The sequence below is a fragment of the Canis lupus genome, chromosome 3 (genome assembly GCF_048164855.1).
Source record: "Canis lupus baileyi chromosome 3, mCanLup2.hap1, whole genome shotgun sequence".
In the NCBI taxonomy this organism is placed as follows: Eukaryota; Metazoa; Chordata; class Mammalia; order Carnivora; family Canidae; genus Canis; species Canis lupus.
Window position 1 is genome coordinate 43,744,938 of NC_132840.1, and position 26,777 is coordinate 43,771,714.

Genomic DNA, 26,777 nt, shown 5'->3' on the forward strand with positions numbered 1-26,777 from the left:
GAAAAGAAAAGAAAAGAGAAAAGAGAAAAGAAAGAAGTAGGGGAGGGGAACCTTGACTAGCAAGGCTAAAGCTGAGTGACAAAAGCCTCCAGGGCAGGAAAGCCCAGGCCTGGAGAAACTGGAACTTTAAAAATCCACACTGGAGATTTCCCTGACAGAAAAGTGCTTAGCAGGGAAATTGGGCAGAATTGCAGGAGGGGCAGTGAAGCCTCAAGATTCCTGGAGTCACTATTAGAGGAGGGGCACCTGGGGGAAAGCTCACAGCAAACCATGGTCCAATATTGGTAAAGGGCTGGAGCGCCACAGTCCTCTGGGGGCATTTGGGAGAAGCCAGTTGGTTAGGTGGGCTGGCTCCAGAGCAGCCTTTGCACTAGAGCCTGGCAATGGACAGAGGTGGCTGTCTTCTGTTCCCTTTGGGAGAGGCGGTCCCCAGGAGTGCGAGTCTAGTGGTGCAGGGCCCCAGATCTCAGGGTGCCCAAGTAGACAAAGTCAGTGATCATCCATTCCCCCTGGGACAGGTGGAAGTGGGGAGAGCACAGGAAAGTGAGTACTCTCCTGCTGCTGGGCGCCTTGCAAGCTGTGCAGATCAGGGCACCTGCATGGCCCAGGAGCATCTAGGCCAGTGTGGCCTGGGAGACGGTGGTTAGTTACTCATGGAGAGGTGACTCCAAAGCTAGAAATCTGACCGCCACCATTTTTTCCCCTCTGTTTCACCTTGTGCCTGGCAGAGGCAGGGCCTCTAGGGAACAAAAGCCTCACAGGATAAACAGCTCCCACTGAGTCCAGCACCTGGCAAGGGGTGGGCATCTCTGCCCAGGCACAGACACCTGAGAATCAGCACAGCTGACCCCTCCCTGAGAAGAATTTCTGGAAGTACAAGGGAAAAGCAAGTTTACTGACCCAGCAGCACTGGAAAACTCCAGGACTGAGGGAAAATAGTATATAGAAATAGAGGGTCCTTTTTTCCCCCATTATATGACTCGTTTTTATATCAGACTAAAAATTTCCAATATTTTTTTCTCTTTTTCCACCTTAACTACAATATTTTACCAACTCTTAATTTTTAAGTTCTTTCCTTTTTGACTTTCATATTTCTATAATTGCATGTCTTAAATATATTTTTCACTTCTGGATTCCCTTAACATATTCAATTTAATTTTGGTAGATATACGAGATACGAGTATTTGTTTTTTCTTTTTTGTTTTTTGCTTTTTTCTGCCTCATTTTGTTTTACAATGGTGGGAGTTAGTACCTTCTAACACATGACCAAAATACACCAAGAACCAAGTGGAAAACCGTGTTGGTTCATTCTGTGAGATTATATTCTCTCTTCCTTCCCATTCTGCCCTCCTCTTTTATCTATTTATATTTTTGTGGTCAATGTTGGGGCTTTCTACATGTATTGCTGGTTTATATAAATTTGGGATTGAGGATCTTCTTACATACAGAAGAAAACACACTCTTGAACTAATGAATCAAGAGGATCACTCTCTAGGACCCTTCAGGTAGACTACATTCTCTCTCCACTACCACTTCCTCACCACCACCATTCCCCTCTTTTTTCTTTTCTCTTTTCTTTTTTTTTTTTTCCTTTTTTCTTCGTTTTGGGGTTTTTATTTTTACTACTTTGTTTTAAAATTTGTTGTTTACTTTAGTGGTCCTTTTGTTTTATTTTGTTCTTTTTGTTGTTGTTGTTGTTGTTTGTTTGTTTGTTTTTTGTTTTGTTTCCTGGTCTCTGATCTCTTCAGAATCATCTCAGGTGTATTTTACTTAAGTCGTGATTGATATTTTTGACTCAACCTACTCATACAGCCACTCTGCACTGGACAAAATGACTATAAGGAAGAATTCACCACAAAAGAAAGAACTGGAAACAATACTCTCTGCCATGGAGTTACAGAATTTGGATTTAAATACGATGTCAGAAATTCAATTCAGAAGTACAATTATAAAGCTACTGGTGGCTCTGGAAAAAAGCATAAAGGACTCTAGAGACTTCGTTACTGCAAAATTGAGATCTAATCAGGCCTAAATTAAAAATAGATTAAATGAGATGCAATTCAAACTGGGTGCTCTAACTGCTAGGGTTAATGAGATGGAAGAGAGAGTGAGTGATATAGAAGACAAGTTGATTGTAAGGAAGGAAGCTGAGGAAAAGAGAAAAGCAATTAAGAGCCCACAAGGAAAAGCTTAGGGAAATAAGTGATAGCTTGAGAAGGAAGAATATATGTCTAATTGGGATTCCAGAAGAGGCTGAGAGAGAGAGAAAAAAAAAACCCACAAAGTATATTTGAACAAATCATAGCTGAGAACTTCCCAAATTTGAAGAAGGAAACAGGCATTCAGATCCAAGAGATAGAGAGGACCCCCCAAAAAATCAATAAAAACCTTTGAATACCTCAACATTTAATAGTGAAACTTGCAAATTTCAAAGATAAAGAGAAAATTCTTAAAGCAGCTTGAGACAAGAGAGTCTTATATGGGGAGAAATATCAGATTAACAGCAGACCTCTCCACAGAGACCTGGCAGGTCAGAAAGGGCTGGCAGGATATATTCAGGGTCCTAAATGAGAAGAACATGCAGCCAAGAATACTCTATCCAGCAGACTCTCTCATTCAGAATAGAAGGAGAGATAAAGAGCTTCCCAGATAGGCAGAAACTGAAAGAGTTTGTGACCTCCAAACCAACTCCGCAAGAAATATTAAGGGGGACCCTGTAAAAGAAAGAGCCCAAAGAAACAACCCACAAAAACAGGGACTGAATAGGCAATATGATGACACTAAACTCATATCTTTCAATAGTTACTCTGAATGTGAATGAGCTAAATGATCCCATCAAAAGACAAAGGGTATTGGACTGGATTAAAAAGCAAGACACATCTATTTACTGTCTACAAGAAACTCATTTTAGACCTAAGGATACCTCCAACCTGAAAAATGAAGGGGTGGAGAACCGCTTACCATTCAAATGGTCCTCAAAAGAAAGCTGGGGTAGCAATCCTCATATCAGATAAATTAGTTTATACCAAAGACTGTAGTAAGAGATGAAGAGGGACACTATATCATATTTAAAGGATCTATTCAAAAAGAGGACATAACAATCATGAATATTTATACCCCTAATGTGGGGGGCGCCAAGTATCAATCAATTAATAACCAAAGTAAAGTCATACTTAGATAATAATACACTAATAGTAGGAGACTTCCACATGGCACATTCAGCAAATGACAGATCTTCTAAACAGAACATCACCAAAGAAACAAGGGCCTTAAATGATACACTGGACAAAATAGATTTCACAAATATATATAGAACCTTCTATCTAAATGCAACTGATTACACATTCTTCTCAAGTGCACAAAGAACCTTCTCCAGAATAGACCATATACTGGGTCACAAATCAGGTCTCAACCGACACCTACCTATCTACCCAAAAGATTGGGATTGTCCCTTGCATATTTTCAGACCACAATGCTTTGAAACTAGAACTCAATCAGAAGAAGAAACTTGGAAGACACTCAAACACAGGGAGGTTAAAGAGCACCGTACTAAAAGATGAATGGATCAACCAGGAAATTAGAGAAGAATTAAAAAGATTCATGGAAACTAATGAAAATGAAGATACAACAATTCAAAATCTTTGGGATACAGCAAAAGCGGTCCTAAGAGGGAAATACATTGCGATACAAGCCTCCCTCAAAAAATTGGAAAAAACTCAAATACACAAGCTAACCTTGCACCTAAAGGAATTGGAGAAAGAACAGCAAGTAAAACCTACACCAGGCAGAAGAAGGGAGATAATGATTCGAGCAGAACTCAATGAAATAGAGACCAAAAGAACTTTAGAACAGATCAACAAAACCAGGAGTTGGTTCTTTGAAATAATTAATAAGATAGATAAACCCTAGCTAGCCTTATTAAAAAGAAAAAAGACTCAAATTAATAAAATCACGAAAGGAAGAGAAGAGATCACAACCAATACCAAGGAAATACAAATGGTTTTAAAAACGTATTATGAACATCTATATGTCAATAAATTAGGCAATCTAGAAGAAATGGATGATTTCTGAAAACCTACAAATTACCAAAACTGGAACAGGAAGAAATAGAAAACCTGAACAGGCCAATAACCAGGGAGGAAATTGCAGCAGTCATCAAAAACCTCTCAAGACACAAAGTCCAGGGCCAGATGGCTTCCCAGGGGAATTCTATCAAATGTTTAAAGAAGAAATAATACCTATTCTACTAAAGCTGTTTCAAAGGATAGAAAGGGAAGGAATACTTCCAAACTCACTTTATGAGGCCAGCATCACCTTGATTCCAAAACCAGACAAAGATCCTACCAAATAGCAGAATTATAAACCAATATCCCCGATGAATACGGATGCAAAAATTCTCAACAACATACTAGCCAATAGGATCCAAAAGTACATTAAGAAGATTATTCACCATGACCAAGTGGGATTTATCCCCCGGATGCAAGGGTGGTTCAACACTTGTAAAACAATCAACGTGATAGATCACATTAATAAGAGAAAAAACAAGAACCATATGATCCTCTCAATAGATGCAGAGAAAGCATTTGACAAAATACAGCATCCATTCCTGATCAAAACTCTTCAGACTGTAGGGATAGAGAGAGCATTCCTCATCATCTTAAAAGCCATCTACGAAAAGCCCACAGTGACTATCATTCTCAGTGGGGAAAAACTGAGAGCCTTTCCCCTAAGATCAGGAACACGATAGGAATGTCCACTCTCACCACTGCTATTCAACATAGTACTAGAAATCCTAGCCTCAGCAATCAGACAACAAAAAGAAATAAAAAGCATTCAATTGACAAAGAAGTCAAACTCTTCCTCTTTGCAGATGACATGATACTGTACATAGAAAACCCAAAAGACTTCACCCCCAAATTGCTAGAACTCACACAGCAATTCAGCAATGTGGCAGAATACAAAATTAATGCCCAGAAATCAGTGGCATTTCTATACACTAACAATGAGACTGAAGAAAGAGAAATTAAGGAATCAATCCCATTTACAATTGCACCCAAAAGCATAAGATACCTAGGAATAAACCTAACCAAAGAGGTAAAGGATCTATACCCTAAATACTATGGAACACTTCTGAGAAAAATTGAGGAAGACACAAAGACATGGAAAAACATTCCATGCTCATGTTGGAATAATAAATACTGTGAAAATTTCTATGCTACCCAGGGCAATTTACATGTCCAATGCCATCCCTATCAAAATACCATGGACTTTCTTTAGAGAGTTGGAACAAATCATCTTAAGATTTGTATGGAATCAGAAAAGGCCCTGAATAGCCAGGGGAATCTTGAAAAAGAAAACCAATGCCAGGGGTATCAGAATGCCAGATTTCAAGCTGTACTACAAAGCAGTGATCATCAAGACAGTGTGGTACTGGCACAAAAAAAGACACATAGATCAATGGAACAGAATAGATCAATAGCCCAGATCAATAGATCAACAGCCCAGAAATGGGCCCTCAACTCTATGGTCAACTAATATTCGACAAAGCAGGAAAGACTATCCACTGGAAAACAGTGTCTTCAATAAATGGTGCTGGGAAAATTGGACAGCCACGTGCAGAAGAATGAAACTGGACCATTCTCTTACACCAGACACAAAGATATACTCAAAATGCTTGAAAGATCTAAATGTGAGACAAGAATCCATCAAAATCCTAGAGGAGAGCACAGGCAACACCCTTTTTGAACTTGGCCACAGTAACTTCTTGCAAGATACATCTATGAAGGCAAGGGAAACAAAAGAAAAAATGAACTACTGGGACTTACTCAGGATAAAAATCTTCTGCATAGCACAAGAAACAGTCAACAAAACTAAAAGGCAACCTACATAATGGGAGAAGATATTTGCAGATATTTATTTATCAGATAAAGGGCCAGTATCCAAGATCTATAAAGAACTTATGAAACTCAACACCCAAGAAACAAACAATCTAATCATGAAGTGGGCAGAAGATATGAACAGACATTTCTCCAAAGAAGACATACACATGGCCAACAAGCACATGAGAAAATGCTCCACATCACTTGCCATGAGGGAAATACAAATCAAAACCACAATGAGATACCACCTCACACCAGTGAGAATGGTGAAAATTAACAAGATACAGGAAACACAAATGTTGGGGAGAAAGTGGAGAAAGGGGAACCCTCTTGCACTGTTGGTGGGGATGCAAACTGGTACAGCCACTCTGGAAAACAGTGTGGAGATTCCTCAAGAAGTTCAAAATAGAGCTACCTTATGACCCAGCAATTGCACTACTGGGTATTTACCCCAAAGATACAGATATAGTGAAACTCTGGGACACCTGCACCTCAATGTTCATAGCAGCAATGTGCACAATAGCCAAACTGTGGAAGGAGCCACAATGTCTTTCAACAGATGAATGGATAGAGAAGATGTGGTCTATGCATACAATGAAATATTACTCAGCCATCAGAAAGGACAAATACCCACCATTTGCTTCGACACGGATGGAACTGGAGGATATTATACTCAGTGAAATAAGTCAATCGGAGAAGGACATACATCATACAGTTTCACTCATACGGGGAATATAAGAAATAGTAAAAGGGATTATAAGGGAAAGGAGGGGAACTAAGTGGGAAAAATTAGAGAAGGAGACAAACCATGAGAGACTCCTAACTCTGGGAAACGAACAAAGGGTTGCGGAAGGGGAGATGGGCAAGGAAGGGATGGAGTAACTGGGTGATGCACACTGAGGAGGGCACTTGATGGGATGAGCACTGGATGTACTGAACTTAAATAAAAACAAATGTAAACAAATAAAAATAAAAAATTACACTAGAGGTTTTGTAGGTGGAAACAAGGGGCTTAGTTCTAAACCAAACAACCAAAATAAGATCATCAGAAGTTTAGTAGTAAACATAATTTACTCTTACATTAAAACTCTTTTGATTGGACACCAGCCACACTCATTTTAGAACATCCCTCAACTAAATCTATTTCACCAACCTTGAGTCCATATGAACACAGAGCAAACAATGAGTATGGGCTTTATAGCAAGAGAGATTTTTATCTCTGCACACAAATGTGAGGAAGCACAGAGAAAAATCTGTTTCCATGGAGAGAACTGAACGTGGAAAAATTCAATCTTACTTGGTAACCTAATCGATGAATCATTAAGCCTCATGACTTACTAAATCATAAACTTAGCTTTCCCTTCTGCAAAGACTGAAATGTTTTACAGTGTAGCATCTGAATTTGAAAATATCTTTAGGTCTAAGTGGCTTGCTTCATCGTTTCTCTTGAACTAAAATAGTTTCCTTTCTTAAAGGGAGATTCATATCTGATGTCTTATTTTCCTCTTGAAAAGGGGGGCCTATTTTATTCTGTTTTGGAGGCAGGTGCTCATTACATTAGATGAGCCTATAGATTCAGTGAATTATGCCTTGTGTATAAAATGTTTGATCTTCATAATGCATAGTTTGAGTCCTCCAGAAATGATTAAATAGTAATGCACTTGATTTAATAAGCTAGGTAATTTTTGCCATCTGCCTTATAAAGGTCCATCCAAGATAGTTAAAAGCTTAAAAAATAAAAAGTGTTGATCTTTATCTTCCTCATGTAGAATTCCTCTTTGCACAGTAATGTTGGATAGTCTTATCTTTGAAACAAAGTGGCCAAAATAAATGGTTTAAGTTCCAAGTGAATGGACCGATGCATGCAGGTTTAGGCCCTCACAGATCAGAGTAATGGGTTGAACGTTCAAGGAAAATACAAGGGGATCCACTTTTATGAATGTAAATAGTTAAAGCCAGCCTCTGTTAACCCAGTTTTGACAGAACCCAAGGCAGGAGTGTAACTGTGTTCTTGGATGGAACAAAATCCAGTTGCTACCTTGGGAAAACACTCAGACTGTGTCTAATCTCCTCTCTATAAGTCCATCTCATTGTTCTGACTATTTCTTGCCTCCATGGATCAGATGACCATCCCACAGATTCCATGGTGACACAAGTCTGGCCACCTGAAGAGATGTTCATTTTTGGTCCCAATTCCAAGTTCCACAGGGTGATTGTGATTTGCACAGCTTGGGTCTGCTGTCAATCCCTGGTCCAAATAATTGTGATCAAGTAGGAAAGCAGAGACTCACTCCTGTGGGATGGACAGACCACCCCATTGTCACCCACTACAGAAGGGTAGGACAGAAAAACCTAGGGAATTAGGAAGACTTTTCCTGTTCAAAGGCCTGAAGGCAAAAATGTGTATGGTGTGTTCTAGTAATATTGTGTAAGACAATTTATATTGTTATGGAGTTTGTGCAAAAGCACTATGGGACAAGATTGGAGAAAAAGTTTGGTCTTACATTGAAGAAATTCCTGGGTGTCAAGCTAAAAGGTTTACATTTCTGAGTCTACAGAAATGGAGCTCAATGTGGGGCTTGAACTTAGATCTGAGATCAAGACCTGAGCTGAAATCAAGAGTTGGACACTTAATCAACTGAGCCACCCAGGCACCCCTCTGTAGACTTTCTCATGAGAGCTTTATAGGTTCAATGAGGATAACAGGTCTTTTTTTTTTAAGATTCTATTCATTTATTCATGAGAGACACAGAAAGAAAGAGGCAGAGACACAGGCAGAGGGAGAAGCAGACTCCAGGGAGGGAGCCCAAAGTGGGACTTGATCCCGGGACTCCAGAATCACGCCCTGAGCCAAAGGCAGACGCTCAACTGCTGAGCCACCCAGGCATCCCAGATAACAGGTCTTAATCAAAAACATGTATACTCATGAAGTCTTTGAAGGTTAGAAAGTCCATTTAAATGTTCGTGTTTATTACACAATTGTTTATAATAATAAAAAGTTGGAATCAACATGGATGGCCATCAACAGAAGAATGCTTACAGAATGGACAGTGTATCTCTCCTACAAAATTTCCTATGGTCATAAAAAGAATGATGTAAAGCTGTGATTATTAACATGAAAAGCCCTGTTAATGATTAACAGTAAAATTACTAACAGAAAAAGCAAGCAAAGTAGCAGATATGTATAATACAGATTCCATTTATAGTAAAGTATTTTAAAAATGCATAGCTTTTACATAGGTAGAAAAATTTCTGAAGGAACGTTCATGATACTTTTGTTACAGTGGTTTCCTCTGGGGAAGGAAGTGGGATGAAGCAGTGGGTGGGGTAGAGATGAAGACTGACATTCACTTTACTACATATGTCATATGCTTTAAAAGATGAAAGTACAAATACAGCATTAAACGTTTTTTAAAGTTAATTTCATTTTTAATAAGACAGACATAAGGATATGTACTTAGACTCAGAAATTAGAGTAATATTACCTTTCATTTCTGAAGCAGCTTGCAGTTGACAACTGTGATAACTAGCCCTTGCTATATTCCAGGTGTCTTTTAAACCTATATGCTACTCATTTAATCCTCACAAGGCCCCTGCAAGTTAGATACTGCTAGTCTCCTATTTTACAAATGAGGAAGCTGAGGCACAGAGAGGAGTTAGTGGCCCAGGCTCACATAACCAATGAAGGGCAGAGGTTAGATTTGAATGCAGGTATTTCAAAGGCAGACACTCAACTGCTGAGCCACTGATCTCAGCTCTTGATCACTTCTGCTAAGCGACACTTACACAAAAGCATCCTCACATATGTGTGCTCCCTCTGTGTCCCCAAGCACCTACTGTTTCCCATGTTGCATGGGAGAAAATGAGGAAATCTGAGTATATTGTAATTGCATTTTCATGGTCATGCACCCACTGGACTCTGAGCTCTACCATGCAAGAATCCTGGTTTTGTTGTTGGTTTTGGCACACTAGCACACTGGAAGGGGGCAATACACGATTTTGAATACTGTGATGGTTTAAAATGTCCACAAATTATGACACTATCTTTAAGAGGTTGAACCTAAGTCCCCTACCCTTGAGTATGAGCTGGACTTCGTGGCCCATTTCTAATGAATAGAATGAAGCAGTGTGTGACTTCAGAGAGTAGGACATAATAGGCATGATAGCTTCCTGTTCCCTCTCTTGTCTCTCAGATTACTTGTTCTTAGAGAAGTCTGTTGCCATGTCATGAGATACTGAGGCATCCCACTAATAGCCATGGAAGTAAACTTGGAAAATCGGCCTCAGTCAAGCCTTCAGGAGATTGTAGCCTCCTCTCTTATCTAGTCTATAATGTCCTAGGAGATCCTGAGCCAAAATCACCAAACTAAGCCACTTCCAAAACTTATGACCTATAGTAACTATGAAATAAGTGTTCACTATCTTAAGCCACTAAATAAATATTGGCATAACTTATTATACAGCAATAAATAATACAAATGCTTTTGATTAAAAAATAACATATATATCTGAAAGATGTATATTTATGGAACATATTAATATACTTTTTCTTTTTCTAAAGATTCATTTAAGAGAGAGGGATAACATGTGAGTGGGGGGAGAGGCAGAGGGAGAGTGAGAGGAGAATCCCAAGCTAAGCAGAGAGACCAACACAGGGCTTGGTCCCATTACCCATGAGATAACAACCTGAGCTGAAATCATGAGTTGGATGCTCAACCAACTGAGCCACCCAGGTGCCTCCAATATGCTTTTTTTTTTTTTTTTTACATCTTCATGTATATGATCTTTTTCTTAGCTGCCTGAAGCATCCATTTGCCTGATAGTGGTGTGTGGAAGGTGGGATTAGATTGTTAAAGCGGGAATTAATAATGGAAGGATTAAAAACCAGCTTCTGACATCCAAAATAGGATTTTTGATCAAAATAGTTATTTAGGAAGGCAGAAAAAAGGTGAGACAGAAGAAATTTTCCACATTCCTTTTCCTACCGTTGAGATAGCAAGAGTCAAACCTGATAGACTAGATCATGGAGTTTCTTTTTTTTTTTTTTCCTTAGGATTTTATTTATTTATTCATGAGAGACACAGAGAGAGAGAGGCAGAGACACAGGCAGAGGGAGAAGCAGGCCCCATGCAGGGAGCCCGACGTGGGACTCGATCCCGGGTCTCCTAGGATCATGCCCTGGGCTGAAGGCGGCGCTAAACTGCTGAGTGACCTGGGCTGCCCGATCATGGAGTTTCTTTTTTTAGCACAGTGAGACAACTGTGTCCACCTATAATAACTACACCATTGAGCTTGCTGACCTTGGACAGAATGAGGATATGATGTTGAGGAAGTAGGCTGCTTCAGCCTTCTTCCTGTGCCAATGGATTTTGGGCAGAAGTTGGAGTTGGAGTTAGGAAAACCAGTCAGTGAGAAGTTTTCTTCATCCCAAGAATAAGTTCCAGAGAGGAAAGGGATGTGAGATTGGTGAGGGGAAGACTAAGACCAGAGGGCTTCTCCTCTGCTTCCCACTTGGGATTCAAGAAGGAAATCACTGATTAAGGTAAACCAGCACACAATGAAGTGGGCCCAGAGGAGAAAAGAGAGCAGACTAGGAGGTGCAAAGAGGGCCAAATTTGAGCTTCATTAGCTCCTGTGTGGTGGGTAAGGGACTCCGGTCTTCCTGCATCTCCCATAGAGGGACATAGAACATGGCTCAGTTGAAAGATAATAGCTCTGTCATGAGGGTTGTCAAGATGACCCGTAGTAGAAGTGGAGATGAAGTTAATAAATAGAGGATGTGCAGAGAATCAAAGAAGACTGTACTGCTGGTGCTGATGAGAACTATGGTGGACCAGTGTCAGCTGAGGTACACCACCTGCTCCTGACCAAGTAGAGAAAAATGACCGTCCTATGAAAATCTCCACTTTGACTTGAACAACAGATAAGCACAGAAAACCAGAGTTACCCCTGTGAGACCTCAGTGGACAGTTCAGGGGCCAGTCTTGAGAGCAGCTTACTTCAAACATTTGTCTACAGAAACAGATAAGAATGCTGGGTTGAATATAAAGATAATATATAAATATGATATATAAAATAACATAAAAGATTATTCAAGTACTAAAGCTATGCAACAATATAATTAGGGGCATCTATTTGATGCAGTCAGTTGAGTGTCCCACTCTTGGTTTTGGATCAGGTTCTGATCTCAGGGTCATGAAATCAAGCCCTATGTAGGACTCCATGCTTGGTGTGGAGTCTGCTTTAGATTCTCTCTCCTTCTTGCTCATGCTCACTCACTCTTTCTCTCCCTCTCTATCTCAAATAAACAAATAAATCTTTAAAAAAATACAGCTATATTAAAAGTATAAAACACTCATATGACAAATAAAATATTTTTTTTTTGTAAATGTAGGCTCATGACCATCATGGAGCCCAACGTAAGGCTTGAACTCATGACCCTGAGATCAAGACCTGAGCTGAGATTAAGAGATACTTAACAGACTGAGCCAATCAGGAACCTCAAAATCTTTTTTTTTAATGTTACAAGTTTTTATTTAAATTCTAGTTATTTAAGAATAACAGCAGCCGGGATCCCTGGGTGGCGCAGCGGTTTGGTGCCTGCCTTTGGCCCAGGGCGCGATCCTGGAGACCCAGGATCGAATCCCACATCAGGCTCCCAGTGCATGGAGCCTGCTTCTCACTCTGCCTGTGTCTCTGCCTCTCTCTCTCTCTCTCTCTGTGACTATCATAAATAAATAAAAATTGAAAAAAAAATATTTAAAAAAAAAAAAAAAAAAAGAATAACAGCAGCCTGGGTGGCTTCAGCCCACGGCGTGATCCTGGAGACCTGGGATTGAGTCCCATGTCAGGCTCCCTGCAGGAAGCCTGCTTCTCCCTCTGCCTACGTCTCTGCCTCTCTCTCTGTGTGTGTCTCTCATGAATAAATAAATTTAATTTTTTAAATAAAAAATATATAAAAATAAATTCTAGTTAGTTAACATATAGCATACTATGAATTTCAAGAGTAGAATTTAGTGATTCATCACTTACATATAGCACCCAGTGCTCATCACAACCAGTGCCCTCCTTAATACCCATCACCCATTTAGCCCCACCTCCCCTCCAGCACCTCTCAATTTGTTCAAATCTAAGGCATACTGAGTACCAAAACTACTTTTGCCCTGAGGGCATTTGCTAATCCAGCCAATTTGAGACTATCTTCTTAAGGAGTAAAATACAAAAGGAAATTCACCAGCAGAACTAGGAATTCACAAGTTATATTTCCCCCAAATCTCCACCCATAGGAGACTGCTAAACAATACAATGGGGAAATAATTTCATCCTTGAAAATTTGTGATCACTTCCTGGTGTTACTTCAGTTACAACAGAATACTGGTAAAGCCCATAGGGATTGAAAATGACAAATATAAACCCCTTGTGAGACGTCATCTTCCTCCCTAGGCCTCAATGTATTTATTTACATAAATAATTTTTCAAGGTCAGTGAGCAGCACAAAGTAAAAAACAATTAGCACACATAAAGAAATAAGCACCATGTATAAGATCTAGAAGAAACAATAATAGAAACAGAGCCAAAAAAAGATGTCAGATACTGGAATTATCAGGCGTAGATTAAAAACGCACTGTATCTACCATGATTGAAGATATAAAAGACACATTTGAAAATATCTTCAGAATATTGGAAACTATAAAAGGGTGACCAAGAAACTTTTAGAAAGAACCAAATAAAACTCCTAGAAATGAAAATCACAATTATTGAAATTAAAAACAAAATAAAAACCAGTGGTTTAAGAGCACATTAGACATAAATGAAAAGAGAAACAAAGAGCCAGAGGTTCAGGTCATAAGATTTTACAGAAGGCAGCACAGAGATTCAAAGTATGGAATATATGAAAAAGAGATTAGGTGTGATGGAAAAGAGAGTGAGAAAGTCTAAGGTACATTTAATTAGTTCTAGAAGGGGAGGAAAGAGATGACACAGCAGAGATAATATTCGAAGAAATAATGGCTTATACTCTTTCAGAGCCAAAAACAGCATCAATTCACATGCTCAAAAACCCAAATAAATCCTATACAGGAAAAAGTGAGAAAGGGAGAGGAAAAGGGGAAGAGGGGAAAAGAAGGAAGGGAAAGGAAAGGAAAGCAAGGTAGACAGACAGCCAGAGGTTGGGGCAGATATTGGAGTGGGGTTTGGGTAGAGATCACTGTCAAAGAAACAACAGCTAGACTGACAACTGACTTCTCTATAGAATCAATGGAAAGCTGATGACAGTATAATGATATCCCCCCATGGGGTGAAGGAAAAATACCTGTTAACCTATTATTTTATTCCTAGTGAAAATATCTTTCAAGAATGAGAGCACAATATAAACTTTTAAAAAACAATTAGGACATAGAGAGTTAGTTTGCTACTGTTCACATCCTCATAAAAGGGAATTCTGAAGGATGTCATCTTGGAATATAGAATGTGATCTCAGATGGAAGCTCTGAGATGCTAGAAAGAATGAAGAGCAAAGAAAGTGGTAAATACGTGGATAAATCTATACAATGCAGTTTTGTGCATAATACAACATGAATAATGTCTTATGAGATTAAAAAATAAGTTAAATTCACAAAAGTAAAAGCATGCAAACCAGGAAGAGAGTAAATGGAGTTAGTGTTCAAAGTCTTTGTAGTATCTAGCACAAAAAAAAGCATTACCAACTTTTGAATTGATAGGTTATGTGTATATATAAAAAATCTATATATAATTTATATATATATAAGTTTATATATATATAAAAGAATAGACATAGATAATGTTAGCCTATAAATGAATAGAAGGAGGAATGGAATGAAAAAAAATCAATACAAAAGAAGAAAAAACAGAATAATAGAACAGGTAAGACAAAAAGAAAACAAAATGTGGTAATTTAAAATATATTAGTTATTACTGCAGCATTATTCACATCAGCCAGAAGATGGAAACAACCCAAGTATTCAACAAATTAATTGCAAAACAAAATTCAGTATATACATATAATGCAGTATCATTCAGCAATAAAAAGGAATAAAGTTCTGATATATATGCAATATGTATAGAATGAACCTTAAAAACATATGCTAAGTGAAATAAGCCAGGCACAAAATGATAAATGTTGTATGATTTCATTCATATAAAACATCTAGAAAAGGCAAATTCACAGAAACAGAAGGTTGATTGGTCAGGTGCTGGGAGGAGGGAAGCATGGGGAATTTTTGCTTATAGTTACAGAGTTTCTGTTTGGGGTGATGGAAATGTGTTACAACTATAGAGCAGTTATGGTTGCACAACACGGTGAATATAAATAATGCCATTGAATTGTACACTTAGAAATGGTTTGGGGGGACGTGTGGGTGGCTCAGCAGTTAAGCATCTGCTTTCTGCTCAGGGAGTGATCCTGGAGTTCTGGGATCGAGTCCCACATCGGGCTCCCTGCATGGAGCCTGCTTCTCCCTCTGCCTATGTCTCTGCCTCTCTCTGTGTCTCTCATGAATAAATAAATAAAATCTTTAAAAAAAAAAAAAAAGAAATGGTTTGGGGATCCTTGGGTGGCTCAGCGGTTTAGCACCTGCCTTTGACCCAGGGCGCGATCCTGGAGTCCCCGGATCGGGTCCATGTTGGGCTCCCTGCGTAGAGCCTGCTTCTCCCTCTGCTTGTCTCTGCCTCTCTCTCTCTCTCTGTGTGTCTCTCATGAGTAAATAAATAAAATCTTAAAAAAAAAAAAAAAGGTTAAAATGGAATGCCTGGGTGGCTCAGCGGTTGAGTGTCTACCTTCCGCTCAGGTTGTGTTCCTGGAGTCCTGGGATCGAGTCTCGCATCCGGCTGTCTGCATGGAACCTGCTTCTCCCTCTACCTGTGTCTCTGCCTCTTTCTCTCTTCCTCTCTGTGTCTCTCATGAATAAATAAATAAAATCTTAAAAAAAAGAAATGGTTAAAATGGCAAACTTGATGTTACATATATTTACCACAACAAAAATTTTCTAGGATAAAGATAATCACTTCTTAACAATGCAATTTCAATTTGCACTTATATTTAAAATTTATGTATACATACTTTCAGCCTCAAACTATGTAAGAGAAAATAAGAAGAGCTATAAGGAAAAATAGACAAATCTACAATTACACGAGAAATTTAAACAAATATCTGTTAATCATAGATAAAATAAGACAAGACAAATTACCTAATAGATGATTCAAATAATGATAATTAATAAAGCTGACCTAATTAAGATATAGATATACTACATTCAACAGCTGCAGAACAAATACTCTAAAGTCCACACACAACATTCACAACATTTCAAAAATGGACTCATATGAGATCATTAAGACAAGCCTCAACAAATTTTAAAGGACTGAGATAACAAAGAGTGTTTTCTCCTTACAATGTGATCAAACTATAAATAAATAATAAAAAGATAGACAGAACATCCCCATGTAATTGTAAAACATAACAAATTTTGAAAATTGTTTTCTTTTTTTTTTTTTTTTTTTTTTTTTTTTTTTAAAGTTGAGGAGTTTATTAGGGAAATATGAGAGGCAAAGATACCCCAAGTGACAGAAAGAAAATTCTGAAAATGACGCTTCAAGCCAAGTGGAGGCCCGGCCTTGACCTCCCCCAAAGGACAAGAAACTGGTAGGTTAGCAACGACATTCTCTGATGGCCACCTTGCCGGGGCGTAAGTGTCTCAGCCAGGACTGCCTCCCACCCCCCGTGCCAAAGGTGGAAAGGAGACAAAGACTGTTTATAGAATCAATGCAGAGGCAATGAGAGCTGTAAGGAAAGTCTGAGAGAGAGAGATGGAGAGGACCTTAACAAAGAGTCCCAGGCATCTGGCTCTGAGCGCTTCAAATACAATGATGAACAGTTCTACAAAACGTTACTCAAAAGGTAAAATGCCTAATGTTGGTTCCAAGAGTTCCCCTGGACTTCTTCCCACATGCCACATCACACGTCGATGTACATGGCAGAGCCCAAAGGCCACACTTTTGAAAAAAGAAAAACAAGAATAAGCCCTGTTGCTCTTTAAGAAGAGAGGAAGGAGCTGAGGCTGCTGGGGCCTTTCCCACGTCGGCCTGTGTTCCATAAAGCAACTTCCCAGCAGCAGCATGGCATAGTTCTAGGTGAGGGTCTCACCTTTTGTCACCCGTGCTTCAATGTACTCTATTCTCCGCTCGAGGGCTGTCAATTTCTCGTTTAGTGTTGCAAGTCTTGAACGACAAGACATATCGAAGGAGTTGAGAAAGTCCGCGATCTTCTTGATGCTGCTGGTGATGACCTCAATGTATTCCCGGTTCGCCCAGTCCTGGTGAATCTCCCGCTGCACCGGATCCTCTTGGCCCGCCATGGCTGCCGCCTCTGAAAATTGTTTTCCATTGAATAATAAACTCGTACCTATCAAAAACATGTAGGATACAGCTGAAAAGAACTTAGAGGGCTGATTTATAGCCTTTAATGTTATACATTAGAAAAGAAAAAAGGCTAAAAACTCAATAAGCAACCAGGATATTTGTTTTTTTGTTTTGTTTTGTTTTGTTGTTGTTTTTTAAATATTTTATTCATTTATTCATGAGAGACACACAGACACACAGAGAGAGAGAGGCAGAGACATAGGCAGAGGGAGAAGCAGACTCTATGCAGGGAGCCCGATCATGCAGGATCATGCTCTGGGCCAAAGGCAGGCACCAAACCGCTGAGCCACCCAGGTGCCCAGCAACCAGGATATTTGAAACAAATAGTGAAATAAATAGAAAGTAGTAGAAAAGAAATAATAAATAAGAACAGAAATACATGAAGTAGTAAAAATACTTAGTAGGAACAATAAAGCCAATAGTTGTTTTTTTTTTTTGAGAAAACCAGTAAAATTGTCAAATATTTAGTGATACTATAAGAGAGACAGAGACAGAGAAAATGAATATATACACACAAACTATCAAAAATGAAAAGGAGCATACTACTCCAGATGTTGCAGACACTGAAAAAAATCACAAAAGGATACAATGAATGACTTAATGCCAATACATTTGAAAATGTAATAAACTATATGGAGAGGCGCCTGGATGGTTCAGTCTGTTGAATGTCTGACTCTTGATATGGCTCAGGTGATGATCTCAGGGTTGTGGAATTGAGCCCACCTCTCCTGCATTGGGCTCTGTGCTGAGCATGAAGCCTGTTTGGGATTCTTTCTCTCTCTCTCCCTCTGTCCTTCCCTGCCTCTCTAAAAATAAATTTTAAAAAAGAAAACATAATAAGATATATAGATTAATTTTCTAGGGGAAAAATTAACAAAACTTGTAATTGTATAAAAAAACATGAATAATCCTATAACCATTAAAAAGTTGAATAATTCATAGAAAATCCAGAAAGAAAACTCCAGGGCCAGAAGTTTTGAGTATTTTACTATTTTAGGGTGGAATGTTCTGAATATATCTGTTATGTCAATCTGGTCCAATGTGTCATTTAAAGCCATTTTCCTTGTTGATTTTCTGTCTGAATGATCTATCCATTGATGTAAATTGGGTGTGAAAGTACCCTACTATTATTATATTACTGTCAATTGTTTCCTTTGTCTATTAATATTGCTTCATGTATTTAGGTGCTTCCATGTTGCATGCATAAAAATTCATCAGACTTGAAATAAAAGGGAACTTTTAAGCAATTAAAAGTTACCTATAGAAAATCTACAGCCAACATCATTCTAATAGTGAAACGCTGAAAGCGTTCTTTTAGGGTTTTTAGTGTTCCTTATTTTTCCTAAGTAAGGAAAAATAAAAAGATGCTTACCATCATCTCTTCTATCCAACATTACATTGATAGTTTCTTAAAAGTTACTTGCAATGTAGAACCTGAAATCACATTAGTGAACTATATACTCTGTTCATTAAAATCTTCTGGTCTCTAACTCTAAATGACACTTTTACCTATGCATGATTTTTTTTAAAGTTTTATTTATTTATTCATGAGAGACACGGAGCGAGAGGCAGAGACACAGGCAGAGGGAGAAGCAGGCTCCGCACTGGGAGCCTGATGTGGGGGACTCGATCCTGGGACTCCGGGATCATGCCCTGAGTCAAAGACAGACGCTCAACCGCTGAGCCACCCAGGTGTCCCTATGCATGATTTTTTTAATATGCAATCTTTTCAAGTACATATTGAATATTCTCCAGAATTGATCATGTTAGGCCACAACACAAGTTTCAATACATTTACAAAGACTGAAATTGTTATCATACATCTTTTCTTTTCTTTTTTGAGATTTAATTTATTTTGGAGGAAAGAGAGGGGCAGATGGGGGAGGAGAAGGAGAGAACCTCAAGTAGACTCCCCACTGAGCACAGAGCCTGACTTGGGGCTCAATCTCACAACCACAAGATCATGACCTAAGCTAAAATTAAGAGTCAGACACTTAACTGACTTAGGCAGCCAGGTGCCGATATCATGCATCTTTTCTGACCACAATGGTCTAAAACTAGAAATCTATCACAAGAAAAAAAATCTGGAAATAACACAAACAGGGAGGCTAAATAACATGCTACTAAACAATGAATGAGTCAACCAAGAAATCAAAGAGGACTTGTATCAGTTTTTATGTTTTAGATTCAAGTCCTTAGCTGGTTAAATCTGTAGTTGGTATCTTCTCTTATACTGTGGCTTGGGTTTTCACTCTCTTAGGTATCATTTCATAACTAGTTTTTTAATGTAGTCTAATTTATCAATTATTTATGGTTTGCTTTTGTACTATTTAAGAATTTTTTCTCTATCCCAAAGTCATAAAAAATTCTTCTATATTATCTTCCTAAACCTTATAGTTTTAAAAACTAAAAACACATTATTTATGTTAACATGTAATAGGCTTATTATTAAAAATAAATTAATAAATATTTTTACATTTCCTATTTTAATTTCTAATGTAGTAATTATTGATAAATATCATCTATTTAAATAAAAGCTCTATGGAGTCCTCAGTGTTTTAGGAGCATAAGGTATTTTGACAAAAACATTCAAGAACCATTGTCCTAGAGAAATTCTTGCGTTGTGCACCAGAGGTAACCATAAGCATTTTCTTAGTAACATTGTTCTAAATAGCCTGAAACTGGAAACAATTCAAATAGTCATCAATACTACAATACATAAATTATGTGTTGAATATTGTTACAAAGGAACAGTACAGAGCAGTGAAAAGTGAGCAAAGTATCCTACAAGACATGGGTATTTATACTCAACAATGTGGATAAATCTAACATAGCAAAAGAAGATAAAAAAATATATATCTATAGTATGATTCCATTTATATAAGTTCTATAACTTACTGACATTTGACATTGGCAAAATAAAACTTTAGATTTAAGGGATGGTTACATGGCTGATAAAACACACATTCACTAGTAAAATGCAGAAAAGCAATATAAAATTGTTAGAAAAGTCAGAATAAAAATGTCTTTATCTGCCAGGGTAGGGTAGGCTGGGAAGATGGTGCTTCTGAGGAGCCTGCAATGCTCTGTATCTGCATCATAGCCCTGGTTCTAGAGGTGTTCATTGAGAATTATTCTTTAAACTCTACATACATTGTTTTAATGCATTCTTTCTAAATGTATTGTATATGCTTCATTTGAATTTCTGCAAAGCGATTGCATTCTTCAAAGAAATTTCGCACACAGTTTAAGTGTCATTTCATCTTACAATCCCCCCTGTGGTTCCTACAAAAAAAAAAAAAATCTGTGTATTAGTCAGGCCTTCCTACTCAGAAAAGAAATAGTTTGCACAAATTTGGTCTAATTGAGGACAGTCTAATAAACTATTCACAAAAGTGTGGTCTGAGTGTAAGGAACCCAAAAGTGATAAAATACTCGAGTATCAGTAACTTCAGAGTACCATTAGCACTCATAGGCTTGAAGGGGCCAGGAAAGAAAGCCATCACTAGAACCAGGAGACAGGGCTTTGTGAAGTCCCCTACTTAACAGGAGCTCTGACCTCCAGTGGAAGGGTGCGGCCAGTTCACAGTACAGTGACATTTTAGAAGGACATAAACACTGTGACCTCACTCTTCTCTTTTGTTTCCGCTGTCTTTGCTCCCTCTTGTCGAACCCATCAAGAAACCAGAGGGCAAGAGAACCCACTGATGCCGTGCATTTACACCAATCTCCCAGGGAAACAACAGAAGGAAGACCTGGGGTGATGGGAAGCATGAATGTCAGCCACCTCCATTGTCTTCCTTTTACAGTCAGGGGGTGTGGGGGATGGACAAATGACTAAGTATAGAACACATAGCTAGCACAATCCCTGCTTCTGTGGCAGGCCACAAGGTTTAAGGACAAGGCTGCCTTCTAGCTGCCATTTGTTTTTCTCTTCCATCAGCACATTGGCTGAATTTTTTTCTCTTTTTCTTTTCACCTTTCTCCTTGTGCCAGGTTGCAGGAAGAAAGATGTTTTTGCCTGCTTTTTGAAAGTAAGTTCAGGGACGCCTGGGTGGCTCAGCGGTTGAGTGCCTGCCTTTGTCTCAGGGTGTGATCCTGAAGTCCCGGGATTGAGTCATACATTGGGCTCCCTGCATGGAGCCTGCTTCTCCCTCTGCCTGTGTCTCTGCCTCTGTGTGTGTGTGTCTCTCATGAATAAATAAATAAAATCTTTTAAAAAGTGAAAGTAAGTTCAGAAAGACCTGAGCTTCATGCATGTGCGATACAAGGCCTGATGGTCTTGTCTATATTAGGCGAATGCCCTCTTCCAGTGAGCAGACTTGGCCACTGCGGCAGAGTGCTAAGAGATTGCTCATTGAATCCCCGAGTTCTAAACATAGCCCTCCCTACCCCATTCCCAACATGCAGCAGCAAGGCAGTTACTGCTGAGAAGGATATAGCAGCACCTCTCTTCTGTATATTGGTTCTATGACCTGAGGAACCCCTAATGAACAGGAGGAAGTCAGCTTAGATTTCACTAGAAGCAGATCTATTCTGCTTCCAATTTTTCATGTGAGGATGCTGAAGCCAAGAGAATTTGAGATATTTACCTAAAACTGCATAATTATTACAAGAACAGAGAGTAAAAGTCAGCCTCCTGACTTGAAGGCTAATTTGTTTCCCACACACCAAAAGACTACATCTGTGTCTTATCACTGTGCCAGGCGGACATGGGAAGTAGCGGTAACATAATGGTAGACTCTGATAAAGGTGACTCAGGGGAGGGAGAAACACATAGTAGCAGATGTCCTCTAAATATTAAGGCACCATGGGGAATAATAAGACATTTGTCATCCTGCTGTCTCATTGTGCCAAGCTACAGAATTGAAGATGTTTTTGCCCTGTGTTTTTCCAAAGTAGGGTCTTTTCCAAAACAATTCACTGTGATGACTATTCAAGTGCATTTTAATGTGTTTGCTAATGAATTTCCATGGTATTAGAAAACAATACCATTTTTCTTTTGTGATGTCTCCTCTCTATTCCCCCAATGGAGGAGTTCACATTGGTTTTTGTTTGTTTGCTTGTTTGTTGTTGTTTTGTTTTTTAGTCACAGAGAGAAGCCTACCTAGTGAAGCAATAAGGCTATTTCTAATCTACAAAACGCCACTGAAATGTATATACTAGTGAACCTATAGGAATTTCATGAATCATGTTAGGGAAGTTTGTAAGCGACTCTGCATTTTAGGGTTTCTATAGCCTTTCTGGAACTAATTAAGCTGGTCAGCAAGTGGTAAGTGATGAGGCATAAGTCTGGGAGATGCAAAGAAATTAAGAAAGGATTGAAGTTAGATGGAATGAAGAACTTTGTCACAAAACTTTGTTTAGGGGATCTCTGGGTGGCTCAGCGGTTTGGCGCCTGCCTTTGGCCCAGGGCGCGATCCTGGAGACCCAGGATCGAATCCCACATCGGGCTCCCGGTGCATGGAGCCTGCTTCTCCCTCTGCCTGTGTCTCTGCCTCTCTCTCTCTCTCTCTCTCTCTGTGTGTGTGACTATCATAAATAAATAAATAAGAAAATTTTAAAAAATTAAAAAAAAAACAAAAGAGGAGAGGTTGGAAATAAATGGTTTATAAAGACACTCTATTCTAAGATGAATGATGAGGCCTTAAACAACTTGGTCACATTAGTCAATGGTGGGTTGGGATGCCTTGCTAAGAAGTCTCCTGTAATCAATCAATCAATGTCGTGAATTAGTGCAGGACTAAAGTAGTCATGAGGAATATGTATACAGCATTTTATTTAGGGCTTTTAATGCTTTATATTAAAGGAGAAACTAACTGGTAGGGAGGAATGAAGTCCATTCTTAAGTTGGTAGGGATAGATGTTTATGGATAGGACAATTTTTCACACATATCACATTATATAAGTACAGTAGATGTCTTTTTTCCTCATCAGAAGCAAAAAAGCAGTCAACATCGAAAAATAGTATTCATCATTTTTTAAAAGATTTTATTTATTTATTCATGAGATACAGAGAGAGAGAGAGAGAGAATGAGAGGCAGAGACACAGGCAGAGGGAGAAGCAGGCTCCATGCAGGGAGCCCGATGTGGGACTCGATCCCGGGTCTCCAGGATCACGCCCCGGGCCAAAGGTGGCACTAAACCACTGAGCCACCCAGGCTGCCCAGTATTCATCATTTTTTAAGTGAAGTGCACTAATCTTATGATTCAATTTAATAAGTTTTGATAGCTGTACCTATCCATGTAACTAGCACCTAAATCCCTCACCCTCTTGTCTCTTTCTAATTAAATTCCCTTTCTTCTCACTGAGGCAATCACTTTCAGATTTCTACAACCATAGATCAGTTTCCTATTTTTGGACTTCATATAAATGGCATCATACCATATATATTATTTTGTGTCTGGTTTCTTTCAGGCAACATGTGTTTGTATTCATTCATGATTTTGCTTGGGTCAGTAGCTCATTCTTTTTATGACTGAGTAGTATTTCTCTGTATGAATATATCACAATTTGTTTATCTATTTCTTGTTGATGGATATTTGTATTATTTTCATTTTTAGCTATTATGAATACAACAGCTCTGAGCAGTCTTTTTTTTTTTTTGAGCAGTCTTACATAAGCTTTTTGGGGGACATATCTTGTCATTTCTCTTGGGTATATACTTAGGAGAAGAATTGACATTCACATGGCAACTCTATGTTTAATCATTTGACAAATTGCCAGAGTGTTTTCCAAAGCAACTGCATCATTTTACATTCCCACCAGCAATGTGTGCAGGTTCCAATTATTCCCTATCCTTGCCAAAACTGGTTATTGTTCATATTTTTTATTAAAGTAGTCCTAGGGGGGTGAAGTTGTATCTCACTGTGGTTTGGGTTTGTATTTCCCTAACGACTAATGATGTTGAGCATCTTTTCAGAGCTTATTGGCCATTTTATATCTACTTTGGAGAAATGTCTATTCCTTTAGTCTATTTGGGCTAGTCTAACAGAATACCATAGGGTGGGTGGTTCCTAAACAATAGAAACTTATTTCTTGAAAAAAAAAAAAAGAAATATATTTCCCATAGTTCTGGAAATTGAAGGCCATGATCAAGGACGAGCACTAGCAGATTCAGGGTCTGATGAAAGCATGCTTCCTGGTTCATAGGCAGCAGCTTTTTCATTGCAACCTCACATGGTAGAAGGGATGAAGAAGCTCTCCAGTCTCTTTATAGACCCTAATCCCATTCATGAAGGCTCTGCTCTCACGACTTAATCACCTCTCAAAGTCCCCTCCTTCTAATACCATCACACTGGGGGGAATAGATTTCCACATATGAATTTTAGGGGGACACTGATATTCCATCCATAGCATCTATTAAGATTTTTTTTAAGATTTTATTTATTTATTCATAAGAAACACAGAAAGAGAGGCAGAGACAAAGGCAGAAGGAGAAGCAGGCTTCCTGTGGGGAGCCTGATGTGGAACTTGATCCCAGGACCTCGGGATCACACCCTGAGCCAAAGGCAGATGTTCAACTACTGAGCCACCGACAAGTGCCCTTCTGTTAAGATCTTGGTCCCATTTTTATTTGGGTTGTCTTTTTATTGTTGAGTCCTCATTGATTTTTTTAACACTGGTTGAATTGGAATGAGGAAGTCTATTGTATCAGGTAAACCTTCTTCAGATGAAAGTAACAGAAAATACAACCTGTACTGGCTTAAGTATAAATGGAATTTGTTGTATCACAGAACTGAAAGTTCTTGGGGATAGTTTTGGCCCCAAGAGTGGCCTGATCCCAGGCCAAAGAGAGAGAGAGAGAGAGAGAGAAACAGGACCTAGTTTCTCCCTATTCATCTCTTGGCTCTGCTTTTGCTGTGTAAGCACCATTCTTGGACAGACTGTCCAATCAAAGCAGCAAAAGAACTATAGCAGCTCCAGCCTACATCTTCCCAGGTTCAGGTGAACTAGGAAAAGCACTGCCTTTCTCCCAGCAACTTTGGCAAAAAGCTAATTGGTCCTGGCCAATTACAGACCATTCTAAATTGCAGTGCCCAGGAAAATGCAGATGCTGATTGATTTAGGAGTCATAGGCCTCATAACTGAAGCCCAGGGTTAGAGCTCACCCAAAACTCTGGACTGCAAGAGGGAGGAGGGAAGTTCTCCAGAAAGAAATTAGAATATGTTTACCAAAAGAAGAGGAAAATAGATCTTGAGATGTCAAAAACTAGCAAATGTTCACTACGGTGCATACCATAGTCTGACTAAAAGTTGACATGATTTGATCTAAGCAACTAAGCCAGGTATGGCCACTATGTAAAATATTATTATTATTGATATAGATATATTGATTAAATTAGCCAGCAGTGAAATCATGAAAAAATTACTACGCTTGGAGTTAGTTAGAAGACCTCATCTAAAGTCATAGCTTTGCTGTTTGCTAACTCTATGACCTTGGAAAAATCAATTAACCTTCCAAACGACATTTTTCTAGGCCATAAAAAAAGGATTACCTTAAAGTATAATTCCGGCATCATAGGGTGGCCTTACAAATATAAACACATGAAAAGTGCCTGACACATAAAGGGTACTTACTCTGAAATCCTGGGTCATAACCTTTTGTCTTCCACGTGTCCCCACCCCAGAGCAACTTCCTTTCCAACCAGTGTTTGCTTTCCTGATGGGATTTGAGAGATTTCCCCAGAAAATCTTTGGATCCATTGCCTCATTGAGCCCCAAATTGTACCCTCAGCTACATGATTAGAGCATAGTTCACTCCACTCTAAGGAATGTCATTGTGGTATGGTGAACCAGACACAGACAGTGGCCTTTGAGCAGAGCCTGGGGTGGAGACAGAATGATCTCTCAGGGAGGTCTAGAAAATGTCACCAGAGAACACAGATTCCCATGGTTTAACTTTCAGGAATGGAAATGAGGGCTCTGCTCCCCACCCCCCACCACTACCTCATACATGCTGCTGCTTTGTGTACTAGTTTGGTTACTAAACAGTGGGCCCCTTATTCCTCAGAATTTGGTTTCGAGTTTGGAGCTGCTCCATGGGTAGCCCCAGAATTTCCATATAAGAAATATTTAGGGATGCCTGGGTGGCTCAGCGGTTGAGCATCTGACTTTGGCTCAGGGAATGATCCCGGAGTCCTGGGATCGAGTCCCACATTGGGCTCCCTGCGTGGAGCCTGCTTCTCCCTCTGCCTGTGCCTCTGTCTCTGTCTCTCTCTCTCTTTTTTTCTCTCTCTCTCTCTTTCTGTGTCTCTCATGAATAAATAAAATCTTTAAAAAAAGAAAGAAAGAAAGAAATATGCAGGGGCAGGTGTCTGGCTGAAATGACTATGCAGAAGAATTGTTTTTAAAACTGTTTGCATTTTTTATAGGTAGGTTTCATTCAGGTTGAATACTATTTGAGATGGCGTGGGCGATTATCTGGAAACTTTGGTTATCCCTTGATACCACTGTGGACT

The 26,777-nt window shown here is 39.0% G+C and overlaps 1 protein-coding gene across 1 annotated transcript; it reads right to left on the reverse strand.

Annotated features, from left to right (window-relative positions):
• Positions 1-16,373: 16,373 nt before the first annotated feature.
• LOC140630440 (probable protein BRICK1) lies at positions 16,374-17,263 on the reverse strand. The gene has a single exon (XM_072820616.1). The coding sequence runs from the start codon at positions 17,249-17,251 to the stop codon at positions 17,024-17,026; it is 228 nt and encodes a 75-aa protein (XP_072676717.1). The 5' UTR covers positions 17,252-17,263; the 3' UTR covers positions 16,374-17,023.
• Positions 17,264-26,777: the final 9,514 nt, after the last annotated feature.